The sequence below is a fragment of the Xiphophorus couchianus genome, chromosome 13 (assembly GCF_001444195.1).
Source record: "Xiphophorus couchianus chromosome 13, X_couchianus-1.0, whole genome shotgun sequence".
Taxonomy (NCBI): domain Eukaryota; kingdom Metazoa; phylum Chordata; class Actinopteri; order Cyprinodontiformes; family Poeciliidae; genus Xiphophorus; species Xiphophorus couchianus.
Window position 1 is genome coordinate 1,311,378 of NC_040240.1, and position 16,875 is coordinate 1,328,252.

General features: G+C 40.3%; 1 protein-coding gene across 2 annotated transcripts; it reads right to left on the reverse strand.

Annotated features, from left to right (window-relative positions):
* Window positions 1–847: 847 nt before the first annotated feature.
* On the reverse strand, window positions 848–16,457 carry sec23a (Sec23 homolog A, coat complex II component). 2 transcript variants are annotated; one of them, XM_028036355.1, is made up of 20 exons: window positions 16,318–16,457; window positions 14,031–14,283; window positions 12,735–12,792; window positions 12,574–12,660; window positions 12,257–12,493; window positions 11,749–11,825; window positions 10,816–10,960; window positions 10,583–10,741; window positions 9,346–9,461; window positions 8,450–8,573; window positions 8,278–8,358; window positions 7,263–7,352; window positions 5,641–5,747; window positions 4,642–4,795; window positions 4,461–4,538; window positions 4,212–4,373; window positions 3,588–3,674; window positions 3,357–3,512; window positions 1,685–1,750; window positions 848–1,610 (listed from the first exon to the last, which is right to left on the reverse strand). In XM_028036355.1, exons 2-20 carry the CDS (start codon window positions 14,249–14,251, stop codon window positions 1,521–1,523), a joined length of 2,295 nt encoding a protein of 764 aa, XP_027892156.1. In that variant the 5' UTR covers window positions 14,252–14,283; window positions 16,318–16,457; the 3' UTR covers window positions 848–1,520. The 2 variants fall into 2 exon arrangements, with proteins under 2 accessions (XP_027892156.1, XP_027892157.1); XM_028036356.1 differs by lacking the exon at window positions 16,318–16,457 and adding an exon at window positions 16,161–16,290.
* Window positions 16,458–16,875: the final 418 nt, after the last annotated feature.

Sequence of the window (16,875 nt, forward strand, 5' to 3'; positions counted from 1 at the left end):
GGCGTGTTGACACTTGGCGCTCTGAAAGCTACAGGCCTCTGACATCATAGCAAAACTGGTAAACAGCATCAGCACACAGGAGCACAGTTGGAGCGACTGAAGACGGCCCAAACTTTTACAAAATCACGTATGATTTTGTAAAAACAAACTTCAGTGTGTTTTGTTGAAAGACCAGAAAAAAGGTTAAGGGTGTTTCTGGAGGGAAACTGAATGAGGTTTATATTTGGACTTTAACTAGCCCGCAGCCTTTATTTGTTTATTTTTTAGCTATTCGTAAAGTGACTGTTCATCAGGTGTTTCTGGTAGAGAGAAAACGCAAAGTTCCATCAAGCATGGATGGAACTTGATGGTCAAGTATGGAAGGTTATCAGGAATAAGTTAAGCAGCTCCAGATGTTTTAAAGTTGCCTTTGATACACAACAAGTTAACTGGAACATCGGACTGTGGTCTGTTTTTCAGTCCATCATCATTTTTCCATTACTTTACCACTGTGATGTCATGATTTTCCATTTTGCTCGTTTGTTGTTTTATTTTTCATTGTAATCATATGAAGCACTTTGAGCAGCCTGGTTGCTGAAACTAAAGTCAAATAAAATTGCCTTGCCAAAAAAAAAAAAAATACAAAAATTGATAACCACTAGAACAGTTCACAACATATATAGCAACAAATGATGTTACTTATGTTTATGTTCCAGAATTAGGTGACAAAGTTAAAGAGGGATTCATTATTGGAAATGGGATTCAGGTGTTGTCTTTAGATTCCAGAAGGGGGCAGTGCAGCTTTACCTTTCATCTCATGACCATTTTCATTTCCTGGGCTAATTCTGAAGGAAAACACAGACATCAGTGGGCTCTCCACAGCACAGCTTTACTGCAAACATGAAACAGACAGAATGACAGGGATACATGCATTCACTTGCCTGGGCAAAACTCTTAGTTTTTGAATTGGAAACGATTTCTTTAAAGAAACCAGTCGAGGAGAAGAAGATAAACTGGCTCACATAAATAGAAACAAACACTGTAGAACCAAAACAAGGGGACGGGGGGATTGCGGCTGAATGTTTACTATGAAGCAGCTGCTTGAATGTTTGTGAAATTAGTCAAATATGGAAATATAAACCATCAATACATTCATTGCAAAGACTCCAAGCTGGTTTCGAAGCTGCTCACAGGTTACGGTTGGAGTTTTGGTTGGATGTCACGCTGGCAGACTCTTTAAAAGTCTTACTTCAAATGTTTGTAACATTCAGGTGAAGCAAAGTTGACACGCAGAAAGACACCAGAGCTGCTTACTGCTCTGCAGGCGCGGTCCTGACCTGCTCAGGTTTAGATTAGATGAGAACTTTTACTGACCGCCGCAGGAGCGGCCGTGTGACTTTGCGGCAAAATGAAAACAAACTAACGAGTGGAAATATCCTGGACCTGCTGCTGAAAGTAACACTGACGGAAACGGGGTGCTTGTTGCTCGGTTCAGGCAGCGAACGCATGCACAAGACGGGGTCAGACGGGGTCAGACGGGGTCAGGCGGCGCTGGAGACGGCCAGCTTCTTCAGGTGGTCCATGAACACCTGCAGGCTGACGTCGTCGGTAAGGATGGGAGCCCCGGACTCCTGCGCAAAAAAACAAACCCTGTCAGCATTTTGTCTGATCAGCTGAGGTCAAAGGTCGCCGACGGGGTCCTTACCTGTCCCCAGGCGTACATGTTGTTGTGAGTTTGAGAAGGGTTGACCTTGGAGAGCAGGAAACGAGCCTAAAAACATACAGAAGGTTCTGCTCAGGGTGTTTCCATCACACAGATCCCACCGGGTCAGAACAGTTCTGGGTTCTTCGTTATAGACTGGTTTTATTTTGTTGAGACTTTTTCTTTGTCTAGCTCAGTTAGTTTTAATTAGTTTTTAAAGTGTGTTTGCTGTTTTTTATTATTTATTGTTAGTTAAATATTGTTTAGTTTTAGCTTGGTCTTTGCTAAACTAGTTTTAGTTTTTTTAAAATATTTTAGTTAATATTTAGGTGCAGAATTTAAAAAGGTCAAAGTGTTGCACTGTGATTATGTATCCATAATTTGGGTAGCGAAGACTCAACAGAAGAAACCATTTTCAAAATTCAATTTTAATAATTCATTTTCAATTATTAAACAATTGACTGGTGTTTTCTCCCAACATTTCCTGTTGCTATTTTGCGGACTTGTGTTGGCGGCCAAAAGGAATATGGAGTGCAGTAATATATTTCACATCAGTTTGAAAAATAAATAGATTCATAAACACAAAAACAAAGAATATTAGAGCTATAATTCCAGTATTCTCTTTAGGTAGTTTCATAAACGACAATATAATTCCAGTTAGTTGTAGGTTTTCCACATTAATTGCCATTTTTACTTATTTCAGTTAACAAATATGTTTTCTCAATTTCAGCTTTTGTTAGTTTTAGCTAACGATAACAACCTTAATCCCATAAGAGAACAGGTCGCTTATGGAACACAATCAATGGGAATCTGGTCTTTGACAAATTTTTCAGACTCATATTTCTGCATTTTTTTCAGTTGTTTTTACGACATTCTGGACATTTGTGAACAAACCAACATTGCCAGGGTTTTATTTTACTTTTATTTCACATTCTGAAGCAACTGAATACGTTCCAGAAAATCTGGTTTCATTCAGAATCAAAATCTGGCTTCATTCAGCAGCAGAATTCAGTTTTTATGCTCCTCTAATCTAGAACAAAGTTTCAGAAAACTGCAAAACAGCTGAAATACTGAGTTATTTTAAATCAAAGCTTAAAAACCCACCTGTTTAGAGTGTCTTTTGATTAATAGTAACTGAAACGATGATTCATATATTTGATCATTATTTTTCTTCCATCCATCCATCCATCCATCCATTTTCTGTTCACCCTTGTCCCTAATGGGGTCGGGAGGGTTGCTGGTGCCTATCTCCAGCTACGTTCCGGGCGAGAGGCGGGGTACACCCTGGACAGGTCGCCAGTCTGTCGCAGCATTATTTTTCTTGATGAGGGCATTTAACAAAATGTAATGTTTGTAGCTTGTTTCATAATTGTTTACTGTGTCATATTTTCATCATGTGAAGCTCTTTGAACTACCTTGTTGCTGAAATGTTCTATAAAAAATAAACTTGACTGGATTCAGCAGGGTCGTGAGAAACAGTTTCTTTACTTTTTATTATTTTTATTTTATTTATTATTAATCAATGGAAGAAAAGCTTTATTTTTCAGAAATTCTGATTTTATCTTTGTTCATTTATAATCATTTCAAAAGGTTTTCTTTTGGTTCCTTCATGACCTTGAACCCCTGTTTGCTGTGTGTGAGTGAGTGAAAAGCAGGCGTGCGACAGCGCCCCCACCTGGCTGCCGCCGTGCTCCGTGTCGATGTATCTCGGCATGGGGAAGCGAGTGTGCAGCAGCTCTTGAGCGTCGTCCACTGGAGCCTGGAGGAGGTGCTTAAAGTTTTCGTACTCAGGCATGTCCTGGTAGCCAGCCTTCCTCCACTGAGACACAGTCTGAAAGAGACAGACGCTTACACACACACATTTATTCTAGAGCTAACACACACACCTCCTCCAATTAGCTCGTACCTCTCCGTGGTAGATGACGATCTGGAAGAAGGTGTCCATCAGCAGAATTCGGTCCGGCAGGATGCTGCTGCTGTCCAAGAGCACCGGCTGAAACACACACACACACACACACGCACACACACACACACACACACACACACACACACACACCCTCTTATCAGTCAGCAGGTCGTGAACATGAAAGCTCCCTGTTCACAGCTCTCCCTGCAGGGGGTGAGGTGGAATGAAAGCCGTCCACAAGGAGACAGTCTGTGCAACCGGACTGTTAAAATCAAGACCGATTTTTTTTCCAGTTGAAAAATGTCCTGTTAGAATCAGGAGAGGGAGGAGGAGCTCCGCCTCAAAGGCGGTGCTAGATCCATTCAGGCGTCTTGCACAGCTGAACGGTTGCCATGGAGATGAAAAGATTTCTCAAACATGCATGAAAGAGTCAAAAAACCACTTCACGTATGTCTTTGATGATTACATAACATTATAACATGATTTACAGCCCAAAAAAGACTCAAGAATAATAACTATCATCTGGAAGTTTATCATATTGAAAGATATGTGGGAAACAGTACAGAGGCCTTTGAGGGACATAATGAAAACTTGGTTTTAACGGTAAACTGTGAGGCTCGTTACCTCAGGTGGGCCGTTAAAGGAGTAGGCGTACAGCACAGGCTGGATCATGATGAGGGCCTGGGTCAGGTCCTGCCTGTTGAAATGGTGTCGGTAATAGGAACTCTCATCAGGACTGTTGTTGAACACCTGCAGGAACGGGGAGCGCCGCAGATGGAACATGAACTGGAAAGAAGATGGGAAAAAAACAACATTTAGGGAAAGCAGGACAGAACAGCTGGGCGGCGACGGTTAGGGCGACATGCAGGTCACCTGAGGATAGAGGGAGAACGTCTCAGAAAATCTAAAGGAGTTGGGGTCGTCCTTGTGATAGTCACCAAACTTCTGACACTGCACACAAACATTGAGCCACAAGAGGTTAAATCTTGTTGATTTTTTCATAGTCCATTCAAAAGTGTTTCAAATGTGTTATTATGTAGTCACTGTTTCCTACCAGTCTGATCAGCTGTCTATCCAACCATCGAAGCACATCAGGTCCCTCCTCCGTTTCTGCCCGGTAAACCGCCAACCTGGCCATCAAGATGGCTGCCGCCTCCTGGTCGAACGATGCCGCTATGCTCTGGATCTGAGTCTGAGCATCAGCCCAGCTGAAAGAAACATAACGCTGTAAGTAGACATGTACACAACGCACAACACTTGGAAATCTGTATGTGGGCGACTAAAGGATGCAAGAAAATAATATTTTCATGACAGCTTCTTAATTTCTGTCGCATCTGAATGAGACTGAAGCTCTTCAGTTTTTAAAACATATTTTCTTGTCTATAAACATACAAATATAGACATGAAGTCATGTAACATTGGTATGTTATCAGATTTCCAATGTTTCAGTTACCATGCTTCACTCATGTCAGGACAGAACTAGGGGCGCACCGATCCACTTCCTACGCCGATATCTGAGGTCTAGTATCGGCCAATAAGGATTCCATACAGAAAAATAATGCGGAACTGACTTAAAACATTTCTTTTTTTGCTAAACAGACATAAATGTGCTGAATTAAAATGTTATTTGCTAACTTTGCAGCAGTATAGCACAATGAACTACAACAGCAGCTTCACCAGCTGGTCAAACATGGAAAAACAATTTGCATTTGTCCAGTCAGTGTTAGAAGTAGAACAGCCAATAGAAAATGAATAACAAAGAAACTGAAACTGCGAAAAACAATGGTTGACTGCCTTGGTCAAACATGCAAAAAATAAAACTAACAAATTAGGAATTCAAAGTATAATGTAAAATAAATAATATGCACAAAGCACAGACTTAGACAGAACAGATCTGTCCTTATGGATAGGGCACATCGTCACCGATCCCCGATCTAAAATTGTTTCGATATCGGACAGTGATATGGGATCTGCGCATCTCTAGACGGAACTATACATTTTGATATGATATGAGATGGAGACAAGAGCACAGAGTGCAGTTGCGTTGTCATACTTTCTTGCAGTTGTGGTGACTCGGATGCGCCTTTGCCCTGAGGAGTGCTGGTACTGCGTGACGAACTGGATGGCTCCCCGGCCACCTTGAGGGATTGGAGCATTGTGCTGTAAGAACCAGAAGCAGGAAGATCAGTAATCTGCTGGGAGGGATCGTCCGGTGGCAGCACTCAGGTGGGTCAAGAGGACGATTAGTACGTGACTCAGACCATGTGGTTTTTGCACCATGGATAATCAAGACAATTTTCCGTGTGTTTCAAAAACTTGCAGTTTGTATTTAGGTGAACTCTGACCAACGTTGTTTGCTTCTTGGACAATGCTTACTCATCACAGTACATCAAAAGGCTTTTGCTTTTTTTTTTTTATATTAACATTTTTATTGAGAAGGCACATTACAATACAATTATATAATTGCGCCGATTACATTCACATTGTTACATGCTTTCTCTATTTTCTAAGTTTAGATAAGAGAGAGAGAAAGAAAAAAGGAAAAAAAAAAAAAAAAAACTTAAATGGGAGCGGCGGGGCGACCCGAGTCAAAAGGCTTTTGCATAGAAAAAAGGAACAACAAAAAATGTATTTATAGTAAATTTTACAAAAACAAAGCAGAAGAAATTGGAAGTTTGCTTCATGTATGCTTATGTTGTAAAATGAAGTATAAAAAAATCCAACTAAATCAAAAGGGCTGCATAATTCTCCTTTTCTCAACAACCCATGTTTACCCAGATGAAGCTTATCAACGGTATTAGCCAAAAACTAAAACTCTCAATGTTTAGATTTCTAGTCAGTGAATGTCTTTAATAAAACCATAAACTAACTCCCATCTGTAACGTCACAACATTTTGAACTAGAATTTGCAGTGCTGTGCTGCCATCTGCTGGTTATTTTAGGACATGATAACGAGATTCACAAATGTATTCTTTTCTAGAGTAGGCTAGCAACAAAACTCTGTTCTTACAGTTTCATATCTGAGCCAAGAATATACTGAACGGTTCCAGACTGTTTACCAAACAAAAGAAAATGCAGAAGAATCAAATAAAACTCAAGTTTTTATGCTCATTTTTACAGCTGCATAATATGAGCAAACAAGACAATTGTGACATCAAACATTGTAATAACGTTGTGAGAAATCTAAAAGATTTATTTCTCTTTGATCATTTATGAAGTCTCCACACTATGACACAACTGGAGTATCTCAGTCAATAACTTCTACATCAGGTTTCTTCATCAAGATCAATAAAAGTCCATCTAATAATAATGAATTAGTCAATAAGAAACTAGAACTAGAAACTAGCCAGAACCTCACTAGTCAGACAGACACAATCACTCCAATAAAACCTTATGGTTGAGGTCGAAATGATTATGTTTGTTTGTCTTTAATAGCTGGTTAGACTACTCATTATCTTTGGCCTGTGTTGGCTGTGAACCTAACTCAGAAAGACAGGAAGCCTTTTTAATTTCAAGTTTATTTATCCCAAGCCATATCATGATTGTGATATCCACTAATATCTTTGCATATCACATGTTTTTGTAATATCATGTAGCCCTAGTTTAGGTTTAGTGTAGCAGTTAAAACTGTCCTCAGTGTTCTCCGGGTTCTGGATGGAGGCTAGGTGTACATACCTGGTTCACGACCTCGAAGTAAAGAGCCAGCGTTGTGCTGGCATCCAGACCGCAGATCTTCCACTGGCAGGTTCCTCCCGTCCCGATCTCCTGAAATAAGAAGGTTCACAGCGTTGACAACATTACATGGCTTTCAGATCGTTTACACGGCACTGAGAAGATTTATCCGTCAAACAGATTATTTACTGAGCAGGGGTAAAACATAGGAATGGGCAGTAACTGAATTCTTGTTTTTTCTTTTGGGGGGAGGGGTTTTCCCACCAATTCAAGCAGCATCTGTAAGAGGCAGCGCTAGGACCCTCCTTCACCTGAGTGAAGTTGGCCCCTCCCCCTTCTTCAATTCAAATCAGACAAAATTGGTGTCAAATGTTTGTGCTACATTTGTGCATCGAAAAATTTTTTTTTGTGCTGCTATCATGTTAAAGATATGAAGAAATGTTTCCAGAGGTCACGAAAGGTCAACCAGACCCCCGACCCCACCTGCTTCAAATCAGACAAAATTGGTGTGAATCAGCTTGACTACATTTGTGCTGGTTTGTACAGAAAAATGTTTTGTTTGTGCTGCTTCAGCTTTGAAGATATTAATGAAAGTTTAAAGTTCAAAGGGTCAACCAGCCCCCACCCCACTTTTACTAAAATTAAAACAATTCCAGCTGTTTAAAGCCAAAGCAACACAAACAAAAATTGTTGCTGCACAAACCAGCACAAACATCCAGTTAGATGAGGATTATAAAGATTACTGGACACAAATAGAGTCTCCAAACGCTGCCAGTCATAATTAATCTGTAATGTAAACTGATAGAAAACAAATATATGCACATGAGGACGGATCTCAGCTTAATGTTCTCCTGACTTAACTTAAAATAAAATCCTAGACCTGCTGTGGGATGTGTTCATACCTGACAGAATCTAAGCTGAAAATGTGTGCACGTTTGATAATGAGAGCATTTCACTCTGTTGTTCCTGTGTGCGCCTGTAGGGGGCAGTGTGATAAAGTGGTGGCAGTGACTCTTACGTTTTCAGACACAGAGGGTCCTTTTGCGCTCAGAGACACACAGGGGCCGATCGCTCCACACACTTTGACCTCTCTGGATGTCTGCAGCAGGACAGAGCAACATTCATTAGTGCGTGGAACAGACGAGCCGGGGAAGAGCTCTGCTGCCCCCTGTTGGCTTTCTGGTTCATACCTTGACCTCAAGTGTGGCAGAAAACGCCATTTTGAAAGATCCCTGGACATCTTTGGTGAAAACCCTCTGGAAGGTTTGTTTGAACAGAGACGTGTTGAAGGAGTCGGCCATCACCATGTATCCTCTGACCAAACAGAAAAAACATTTAAAAAAAAAAAAATTCTTATAACCATTTGTACAAGCAACCAACTATATTCAAAATGTCTTCCAGAATGCTACAAAGATAGTGGGCAGTGTACTAAATTGTTACAGAAGTTACGATAATTATTACAAAAACAAAGAAGCAATTAAAAAATGCTACAAATGCTAATTTAGGAAATGTATATTTTTTGTTCTCCTATACACAGTCAGTTTATGATGCCCTGTAAAAGTACTCAAACTGCTTCAACTTTTTCCCCTTTTGACACATTATGACCACAAACATGTGGAGAACCTTCAATCAGCATGAAAGCAATTTGATTAGAGATGCACCTACCCAATATTAATAACAGAAAACAATTTTGGATCGGGTAACAGACAATGTGTCCAATCCATAAGAGCAGATCTATTCAGTCTAACGCTTTGCTTTGTGCTATGAATGGCATCATGCTTTATTATTTATTTTACATTATATTTAGAATTCCTAATTGTTCTTTCTGGACCATTTCAAAGAAGGTTTGTGACATTTTGTTTTGGCCAAGTAGTTAACCAGCTGTTTTAGTCAGTTTCAATTTCTTGATTATTTATTTTCCATTACTCTACTCCTGAACAAATGAAAGTTGTTTTTCTATGTTTGACTAAGCTAGTGAAGCTATTGGTGTATTTCAATGTTCTGTACTGGTGGAGCTGATGTCATACTTCAGGGGCATTGTGACACGGAGGGTCCCTACAACAGACATCCAGGCGTGTGTGTTTACCCTGTGTAGTTGGGGCAGCATTTCATCTCCAGCAAACCCGTCTGATCAAGAGCGCAGGCGTATATGTCGATGATGTGGCCATTAGTGGAAGCTCTGTTAGCAAGCGCCTCGAAATGCTGCGACACACAGATCAACACACACAGTTTAGATTCAGAGGTTTAACCCGAGGATGCTGGAATGCAACTTCACACCTCCAGTAAAACAGATTTAGTGTTTGGTCGATTATTTCTGTACTATGACAATGCCTTTTGGCAGTTAATATTATACAGTGAGAGAGCCGGTTCATTTCATTTTAAACAGTGAGGAAAACATGTCTATTGGTTGAGCAGCAGAGCTGAGCAGGCGGGTTGAACCAATGAAATACCAAATCCTGTCCACACTGCAACGACACAAAATCTTGATACCCTTGAAATAAGAGTAAACTAACTCACAAACAACTTTTCAACTAAATACAAGAGATTGTTTTAAATAAATAATTCTTGAATATTGATATAAAAAGTACTAGTTAGATAGGCAGATTTATTAACTTACAAGACATTTTTCCCATGTTATAGGTGAAAAAATCCTTGAGTGGGACTAGTAGATTTTTATTACTGATAAGAAACTGACTTAAAACAACCTCTTATGTCTTGTTAAAAAGTTCTTTGTAAACTCCTTGTGAGTTTAAAGTGAACTAATCTATTTGTTAAGACTGTTCTTGCAGTCTGCCAGTTGGTATGTTGTTCCTTGGTTCAATGGCTGCCTTGTAAAGCTTTGATTCTGGCTGCAGAATGTCATGTTTTCCAGACAAGGAGATGCTGTCCCACACCAAGACACCTCCAGTTTTCTTTACAATTTGAATTAATATGAGTTACGACCAGATTTCGTTTTGTTTTTGTGATCAATGAAGTATTTTTGAATTTGAATTGTACTTGAATAAAGCATTTTCCATCATCAGAGGGACCAAAGTACTGTACAGAATTCATAAAAACAATTAAATACAAAAGCAATAAAATGTTATAAATGGTGTAATAATAGACACAAAAGACATAGAATTCAAAAATTCTAAATACTTTTAAAATGAGCCTAATAATTAGTTGTCTTATTATCATCTCTTCAGACTTTGTGCTGTGATTATTGAAGGTTATTTCTTCAAACTACTGTAAAAGCACAGTGATTACAGGAAACTGCATCAGTAATGACATTTGGCTCAATAAACAGACATTTTTGACTTTATGAACACATAGCAGTGACTCACCTTGGTGGCTTTCTTCATGAACTTGGCATTGTCCTTCTCGATGTCATGCCAGGACCTGATGGGGGTCTTCAGCTCGTCCCCGACCACCATCCCTGGTCCCTGTGTGCCCGGGCCCCCGATGAACGTCATGATCCGGGCGCCGGTGTTAGGGAAAGTGCACTGAATGGAGGAAGAGTCGGTCAGATTTTGCACGCCGTCGTCATGACAATGAGACCTAAACGCTGACCCCTCACCTCCAGAAGCCCCACAGCAATAGACATGGCGACACCCAGCGAGCGCAGCGGCCTTTTCCCCTGAGTGACGGGCCAGGGGTCGCGCTGCAGCTCCCCCAACAGGTCAGTCAGGTTCATGTCAATCTTCTGCACTGGTTGCAGGAACCTGAAGTCACAATGAGAAACAAGAGCCCGGCACACAGCCACAACGCTTTTAATCAAGCGACAAAAATATTAAAAGTACTGGTGACAAACAACTTAAAACTGCAGAATCTAACTTTTATGAAAAATATATATATATTTTTTTTACATATCTGTTAAAACTATCATTATGTCCTGAAAGAATGAGACAAATATTTGACAAAAAAAATAAATAAAAAATCAAGCTTCTCTTCCTTCTCCCAGTGGTTCTACTGCGATCTGCAGAAATACAACGCTTGGTCAGAAACAACCAATCACAGTCAGGGGCTGGGTCTTAGCGCTCTCCATTACACCCAGCCCCGTGTAGTCAATACAGACTCAAGATTACTGGTTTTCTGCCAATGTGTTAGTGATGGAAAATCAACCGAACTTTACAAGAAAACTGTTAATTCACCGTCACTGGTGGCTATGCTAACTAGCCTTGGCATTCATGGCAGGCTCTGTTGTGGGGGAGGAGCTGTAGCGCAGCAAAGAGCAAGGGTGAGCAGTGCATACAGGAGGGTGACTGACAGTGGTAAGACCCGCCTCCTGGCTCTGATTGGTTGTTTCTGCAATAGGACCACAGGGAAGAGGCAGAGGAGCTTTATTTTTCTCAGCTTGTCTGCCTCATATTATATTATGTTATAGGGCATAGTGACAGTTTTAATAAATATGTAAAAAAAGCGTATTTTATAAAAGTTACATACGGCCTCTAAAATTGGTGCTGGTGGGTCAGACTGGATATCGACTGATCAGTATTTCTAACGATCTTACCTGTTGGACAGAGGCTGCTGGGAGGTCTGAGGCCCTCGACCCTGAGCCGCAGAGGGCTTTGTTAGCCCGAGCATGTCCTGCAACAAAATTCATATCATATCATTTGTTTACCATAGAACCATGTCTTTGTTTATCTTTTTTTTTGCTGTGAAGGATTAAAGAGTGCTGACCAAAATCTGGACAGGTAAAAATTGAGATCTAAGGACATAACACTAAAAATAACAAAAAGAACTATTTAGTATTACTTTATTAGGTAACTGTATGACTGTTAAAGCATGACACAGCATTTGTGATACGCTACTTTGGGACACCGGTCACATAAAATGCATCAGTAAAGCATATTCTGATTCTGAATCCTGACAATACGGACAGCTCTGGGTGGTTTTAAACATTACTAATTGGAATTTATTGTGAAAACGACAAATCAAAATTCTTATTGCGATAAGCAATTTATCACGATAAATGATAAACAATAAACGATACCATAAATGACCAGGATCCTGTTTACCTGCAGCTGCTTAGCGTTCAGGTCCTTTGTGCCCCTGAAGACGTAACTCTTGGAGATCCCCTCACAGCCCAGCTCGTGGATCTGAACCATGCGTCCAAAGGTGATTAGTCCCACCAGAGCGGTGGGGGGCAGCAGAGACAGGGACATCTGCAGGGACTCTTTCAGAGCCTGCAAGTCCTCGTCCTCCATGCAGGTGTCCACCACGTACAGGAAGACAAGCGGAATCTGAGGGCCCCGCTGGTGCCGGAGAACAGAGTTGGTCAAGCGTCTGGCAGCGAGGTGAGCCGCTCGTCGGTCTCACGCCGCAGCTTTCTCACCTGCACAACATACTCGATGGTGGAGAAGTGAGGCAGCAGCTCAGCGGGCTGGTTCACCTCCGAGATGCCGGCGTAGGATGGAGGAAACTGAGAAGAGGAGGGTCGGGTGTCAGTCTCTCTGGATCGCTGTTCCCCCGTCCCCACAGCAGGACCCCACTCACCTGGTTCCTCTGGTAGCAGAAGTTACACGCCCACAGCTTGGCTCTGTAGTCCACTTGGCTGAAACAGGTGGAGAGGAAGACAGAGGGACAGTAGAGGAGCAGAAAAAACAAAACAAAACGGATATATTTTGAATAAGCTAACCTACTGGCAATTTAAGTTACAAAATGTTACAAACACACCTACTTTTTAAAAAAATATATAAACAGATGGAATTTGATGCCGTATGTCACCTTAGAATAGAATAGTTTTACATAAATGTTGCATTTGTTTTCTCTGTCTTTTTGTTAGGTAAATTGTATATATTATTATCAAATATTTGTTGTTTCATGTGCCTTTATAATGTTCTTGTCTTATATGCCTTTATTTGTTTTGTTTCATCTTAGCATAAAGAATGTTTCTGTGTTGTTGAATTACTTTGATTCCTTTCTCAGAATTCCTCTCAGAGGAAGAGCAGAGAACCGTTTTCACAAGGTTATCGCTCAGCAGAAACTTCTGCATCCTTGACCTGCTAGATGGCTATAAAACCGTCGCCATGAAGACGTACAACTTTGCTCTGTTCTACTCTGTGTCTGGAACAGAATAATCTAGTGCAAGATACAATGTGTCTTAGTTAGTGACTGTCATTAGCACTGCAACTAAGTGATGAAGTGTTTTGCCGCCACCCCTTAGAGTTGCAGTGTTCTCTGTGATAGGGACTCCGAAAGTAATAAAAAGAGAGGAGCGGACAAATGTGTTTTCAGAGCGGTCAGAGATTTGTGACTGGAAACACATCTCTGTCCGTTCTCCTCGCGAGATAAAAGAATCTAACTCTCTTGTCTTTTCTGTGTTTGTTTAATTTGTCTTTAACAGGTGTCAAACCCGACACTTTTCCTCTTGTCAGTCACATAATTCACTGAATAAATATAATTAGGAAAGAGTACAAATTATGACATGAGTAAAAATTAGATGTATAAATATGTAGAGTATGGGACATATTTGGATGAGACAGTTGGGGGTTTGTTTTCTTCTTACTCCTCTTCAAACTGCAGGTGGAAGTTTTGGTTTTTTATGTTTGATTACTATTATGACATTTTATTGTTTTCTTAATTATGTGACACTTTCCTTCTTCAAAATAAATCAAAATTTTATTTCATTACTTGAAACAGAATGTTTCAAGTAATCTACTGAATTAAACAGTGACCCTAAAAAAAAGAAGAAGTAAAAATAAAAAAATTGCTGGACACTGAAAGATTTGCATCTCTAAGGGACAAAGTTCTACACAGATTGGTGAGTTACACACAGGTGGAAGGGCGTACCAGAGTGGGTTGAGGACCGCACGGCAGGTGGCACGGCTGCACAGGACGGGTTCGTACTGGATTGGGGGCAGGTCGCTTCTCTCCCGCAGTGGCGTGAACAGAGCGGCCACCGGCACCACCATGCGGGTCGCCTCCAGGCGGCTGGAGGGCCAGACGTTCCAACTGAAGCGGACGCCGTCGCGCTCCTCGTTCTGAGCGATGTACTCGGCGAAGGTGGCCATGTCGAAGCAGGGGTCACAAGGTCACAGGAAAGCTGTGGGGGGTTGGCAGATTTAGAGTACAGTAAACAACAAGTACAATGCTCAGTGGAACGTCAGGGTTCAAAGGTTAAATATATCAATCAAGACACGCTAAAGAGTCAAACTTTGACTGGTTTCTCTTCTGCAACTGATCACAACGCAATTTCCATGTAGTGGGAAGAATTGCTGCTTTTCTGTTTTAAATCAATGCAGTTGATTGTTGTCACGTTTTTATTTGCAATTGCTGTGTTTTGATTAAAAATAGCTAAGTGCTTTTTTTAATGCAAAGATCCACTTTTTTTCACTTCTGTTACAGATACCAATATCTGAGGCCCAGTATCGGCCGATGCAATCCAATACACGAAAACAGCTGAAATTACATAAAACTTTTTTTTTTTTAAACATATGTAAATGTACTGAATTACAAATTAACAGCTTTTATTTGTTCAGTCAGTGTAATTAGGAGTAGAACAGCGAATGGAAAATAAATAATAAAGAAACTGAAACTAATAAAAAGAAAAGGCTGACTATTTACAATTTAAAATTCTAAATATTATGTAAAATGAATAACAAAGCACAATGTCACTCAAAGCACAAAGCATAAAATTAGACTTATGGATCAGGTATTCTATCATCGATACCAAATCTAGAATTTTTTCCCAATATTGGGATCAATACAGATATTAATATCAGATTGGTGCAGCTCTAACTTTTTTTTTTTTATTTTTAAACTTCTTGTGTATCGAGAAACTGGATTTTGTCCCCATTCCTTTTTCTGCCAGTGTGCTATGGAGTCTGTACTAATCTATTCAAAGCATTTACATATATGGGACCAACTCACAGCTGTCATCTCAAAGCACTTTGCCAAACCAACAAGTCCAATACAAATCAAGAAGTTTACATTTAATTCAATGCAATCTAGTCAGACTGGTCCAAAGTCAGTCATGTACATTCCAGTTCGACCCGACTTATATATATGGCAAAGAGTTATCCATCTGAGGAATCCCAGCTTACTGAGAGGAATTACTGGCTTGACATCAACCACTTCGGAGGCATATGGCGACAGAGGAAAGGAACCAACTGGGAAGAAACCTTTAGAGTATGTAATCTTGGTGAATATTGACTTGATAAAACAATAAGGTATATTATAAGGCTGATCCCCCACAGGTTTGTTATTAAGTAATAATTTCCTCAAATTTCCGTATTGGGTTTCTTAAAGGCTCACAGAATAAATACATAATCCATTCCACAGCTTTCAGCTTTGTGTTTGCAAAAAGTTTAGAAATCCAGGTGTCATTTTCATGGCCACTTTACAATTATGCATAAAATAAACTGAACTTTAAGGTGGAAACATGATAAAATGTGGAGACGTTTAAGGGCCTATAGAAAACTTCCAGCCTCCCACACCCCCCAGAAATAGAGTAGCCTTCTGGATTTCGTTACCCACATAAAGAGTAGCTACATCATCTGGAGACTAGTTAGCTTGCTGTTGATTTCAGAGAACAAATACAGAATGTTGCAGCAGCAGCAGGCTTATTGATCAGACTTTAAATGTCTGGGAGGAAAGTTGTTTCTCCTGAGTAGTCAATCCTTCAGCTACTAGATCATTCTTTATCCAACTCTCAATATGTTTATTGTAATTTTATAAATATGTAAAACCCTCACCCACCCACCCAGCCACCCACAGAACGACCAACACCCGCGGGCAGTTTTCACTGACTTGGTTATACTTTGGCTCACATTAACTTTAAGCATATCTATATATAAAAACAAAAGGTGTATAGAACAGCACAAGTCTTTAGCCTGACTGACATCACAAGGTTCACTGTCTGTTTCGTGTTTACAGCTGATAAATGTGGACTCCCAAAGATGCTAAACAATCCGTTTAAACCTCAGGTCATCTCCTGCTACCAGTGGGTGGATGGCAGCTTCGCTTCGGCTGCCCAGAAGCAGCTGCAGCCCGTACGGGAGTAGAAAATGTTCCAGGCGAAGCCAGAGATCTCTCGGGTGCAGCCGAGAAACTGTTTCAAAAGAAAGTCAGAACTTACCGCCGCTGCGAATCCGCCGCTTCTCTCCTCGCGCTGACAACGAAGCAAAACAATATGGCGGCAGCCGTTGCCACGTCAAGACACAGAGGGTATGCGAAGGAAGAGGTCTCACTCTGAGTGGAACAGAGGAGCCACATTCCGCGTCGCTCCAAAGACATCACACACACATACACACATATATGTGCCTATGTGCGTATATATGTATGTACATATATACATACACATATATACACGCACACACATATATAAATATATATGTATATACATATTAAACCAAATGCAGAACCAGATTTGTGGAATTCCACAATTCTCTCACTGAGATCTGGTTTATTTGTATTTTTTTATAACGGAAAAAAATCATTTTCTTTTAATTCAAATCTAAATCATCACTCAGACTTACAAAGCTACATAATCATCATCATCATTGAGGCTTTCCCAAACTTTGTAAAAACCAATCTTGTATTTTTGTGAACTTCTGAATTTGAAAATAAAGTACTTTAATAAAAACCTTAGAACAGCTAAACTTGGTGAAATTTTATCAGAATAAAAAGTCAATGA